Genomic DNA, 2,642 nt, shown 5'->3' with positions numbered 1-2,642 from the left:
GGGGGGGGGTTGTGAGGATGAGGAGGAGTTAAAGGAGGGAGTGAGTGAGGAGAGGTTGGAGGGAGTGAGTGAGGGTGAGTCGGTTAGAGTCGGTCTGGGTGTGTGTGGGGGGGGTCGGCTCCTGTGGATCAGTGCAGACCAGCTCCCCATCGGACACGTACCAAACCTCATTGTGCCGGTTCAACAGCTTCAAGGGACTACACACACACACACACACACACACACACACACACACACACACACACACACAAGTAACAGTAATTATAATAATTATAACATATCATAAAGTATTGAATCTATGGGAATTATAAAACACTCTGATCCTTGAATACAACGTCAGTGAGCACTTAACACGTGTTACGGTTCTTGAGCTCCTCCGTCACTCTAATTATAAACTGACGATGGTGCATTAAAGTATGTTCATGCATTATAGAGCTGTAGAAGAGGTAAAGAGTCGGTGGACCTGTCGTAGCCGACTCCGTAGTGGTAGCTGTGGTTGTAGGACGCTCCCACTCTCTTCAGCTCTTTGGTCAGCAGGTGAGCGTGAAGCCTGGAGGTGACCGACAGCATCCAGCCTCCGTAGCTCCTCACGTACACGTCCATCTCCGGCATCTCCGTGAAGTACAGCTGAGCAGGACACGCATCACGACAGTCAAACACTGACGTGTACGGCAGAAGAAAATACTACTCCAAATACTAGAAAAAAGGAGTCAGCAGTTCTTTTAACACAACGATAGAGAGAGAGCTTTCTGGAGCCGGAATCCAGCAGATAAGAGAAGAATCTGATCCGAGCTGTGAAGCACAAGAACACGTTGAGCGTGTTGAAACCTGAGTGTGAGATGAGCTCGACGCCGCGTCGTAAAGAACCAATCAGAGGGAGAATCTCCTGACCATGTCGTCAATGTTGGAAACATCTTAAATGATGAGTTTATGTATTTTTACGTCACACAGTCTGAAGATATCTTTGTATAGAAACAATAACCACGCTGCCGTATTTACGCTCAGATCACGATGTTTTACGTGTTGATGGAGCTGCTACAATGTTAGCTTAGCATAGCAAGTATTAAGTAATTAAGTAATACGTTATTTACTTGTGGTCTTGTGGAGAGAACTAACAAAACTGTGACTAAATCACAGTAAAAGTCTGTTTATTTGGCTTTATAACGCTGAATGAACCACATCAATGCAGCCGCTAACGTGAAGGCGGGAACATTTACACCACGTAGCTCTGATGGCTGCACGTTTGAAAACAGACAACAATTTAAAGCAGGAGTTTTTTATTGTGTGAGTGGAAGACAATCTTAAAAATGTCAGGAAATCAAATTATTGAGCTTTTTTTCAACAATATGTGATGATTGAAGTGGATTCTTAATGTTTTCTGTGATAATCGTACAGACAGACGGAGATACGACGAGTCGTTATCGATTCCTGAGGTGGAACAATAAAGTACGCTAAACTAGCCGACGTTGTTTTTGATTTATTTGAGCATTTTAATGACTCATGTATTCACTTCCTCATTCAGATTTGGTTCTCTGTGTTGAGAAATCATACTGAAACTAAAACAGTCAATGGATGTAAATAATAAACATCACAGAGTTCATACTGTGACTATAAATGTGTAATAAATGTGTAGTAATCATTAAACTCTATCTGCTATTATCATCTGATACATTAATTCATTTCATATCTGTGGATGTTTTCACACAGAGAGATGAAGGACAGCAGCGTCTATTTTTATATTCTGATCACAGAGAACTCATCGATCGGATCAGAGTCACCTCGGAACGCTCACCTTGTCGCTGGTCGGCGCCGGCGGCTTCTCCTGATAGGCCGCCGGCAGCGGGAAGTTGAGCGTGTAAACGGCCGGCTCCCACATCTTGGTCTCCTCCGGGATCTTCACCAGGACCGGGGCGGTCATCTCCATCTGGAAGCCTACACACACACACACACACACACATAATGAACACACTGTAAAACATTTCAAGTCAGTTAAACTTGCAAATGAAAGTTCACCTGCTGCCTTTGATTCAACTCAGAATCTAAAGTTGATTCAACTGGAATGTTCTAGTTGTCTCAACATCATTGTTTAAGTTGTCAGAGTTGATTGAACTTGATACAGCGAGATAAAACAAAGAATTGTTTTACATCAAGCCAACACACATTTCTGCATTATTGTTTCTCACAGTTTCAAGCTAAAATAACTCAACCACATTTACACAACTTCCCATTTCAAGTTAAGAAGATTTTAATTCCAAATTGGTTTCAACTTACATATAAAAGTTAACTTGACGGATAATATCAAGTTTGCTTGCTTTATCAAAAAAAATAATTCACCCGTAATTCTTACTTCTGATAAAAGAATAAAGCATTTATTTGAATAAAAGATGCACAAGCTTGAACATTGGGTTCAAGTACATTTACCCAACATGTAAAATCCTGTTAAACCACGAACATAGAGTCACGACCTCACCTCCCTCGTTGGCTCCGGTGATGTACTGGAAGAGTCTCCTGAAGGCCATGGCTGCACCCACACCCATGAAGTAGGCCTCGGCATCAGTGGACACCCAGCGGGTGGGGCTGTAGTGTCGCACCTGAACACACACACACACACACACACACACACACACACACACACACACACA

At 42.8% G+C, this 2,642-nt stretch overlaps 1 protein-coding gene across 1 annotated transcript in view; it reads right to left on the bottom strand.

Annotated features, from left to right (window-relative positions):
• Positions 1-2,642, bottom strand: part of soul5l (heme-binding protein soul5, like) — a gene marked incomplete at its 5' end in the record, with an annotated part of 3,444 nt that overhangs the window by 221 nt on the left and 581 nt on the right. Inside the window, 4 exons of the mRNA XM_031840758.1 lie at positions 40-197; positions 464-627; positions 1,793-1,932; positions 2,471-2,591. Coding sequence (XP_031696618.1) covers positions 40-197; positions 464-627; positions 1,793-1,932; positions 2,471-2,591 — 583 coding nt within the window. The remainder of the gene's footprint in view (positions 1-39; positions 198-463; positions 628-1,792; positions 1,933-2,470; positions 2,592-2,642) is intronic.

Source organism: Anarrhichthys ocellatus, unplaced genomic scaffold (assembly GCF_004355925.1).
Source record: "Anarrhichthys ocellatus isolate YVR2014 unplaced genomic scaffold, GSC_Weel_1.0 scaffold3257, whole genome shotgun sequence".
In the NCBI taxonomy this organism is placed as follows: Eukaryota; Metazoa; Chordata; class Actinopteri; order Perciformes; family Anarhichadidae; genus Anarrhichthys; species Anarrhichthys ocellatus.
The sequence above is the reverse complement of the archived record's forward strand: the minus strand, read 5'-3'. Positions and strand labels throughout refer to the sequence as shown.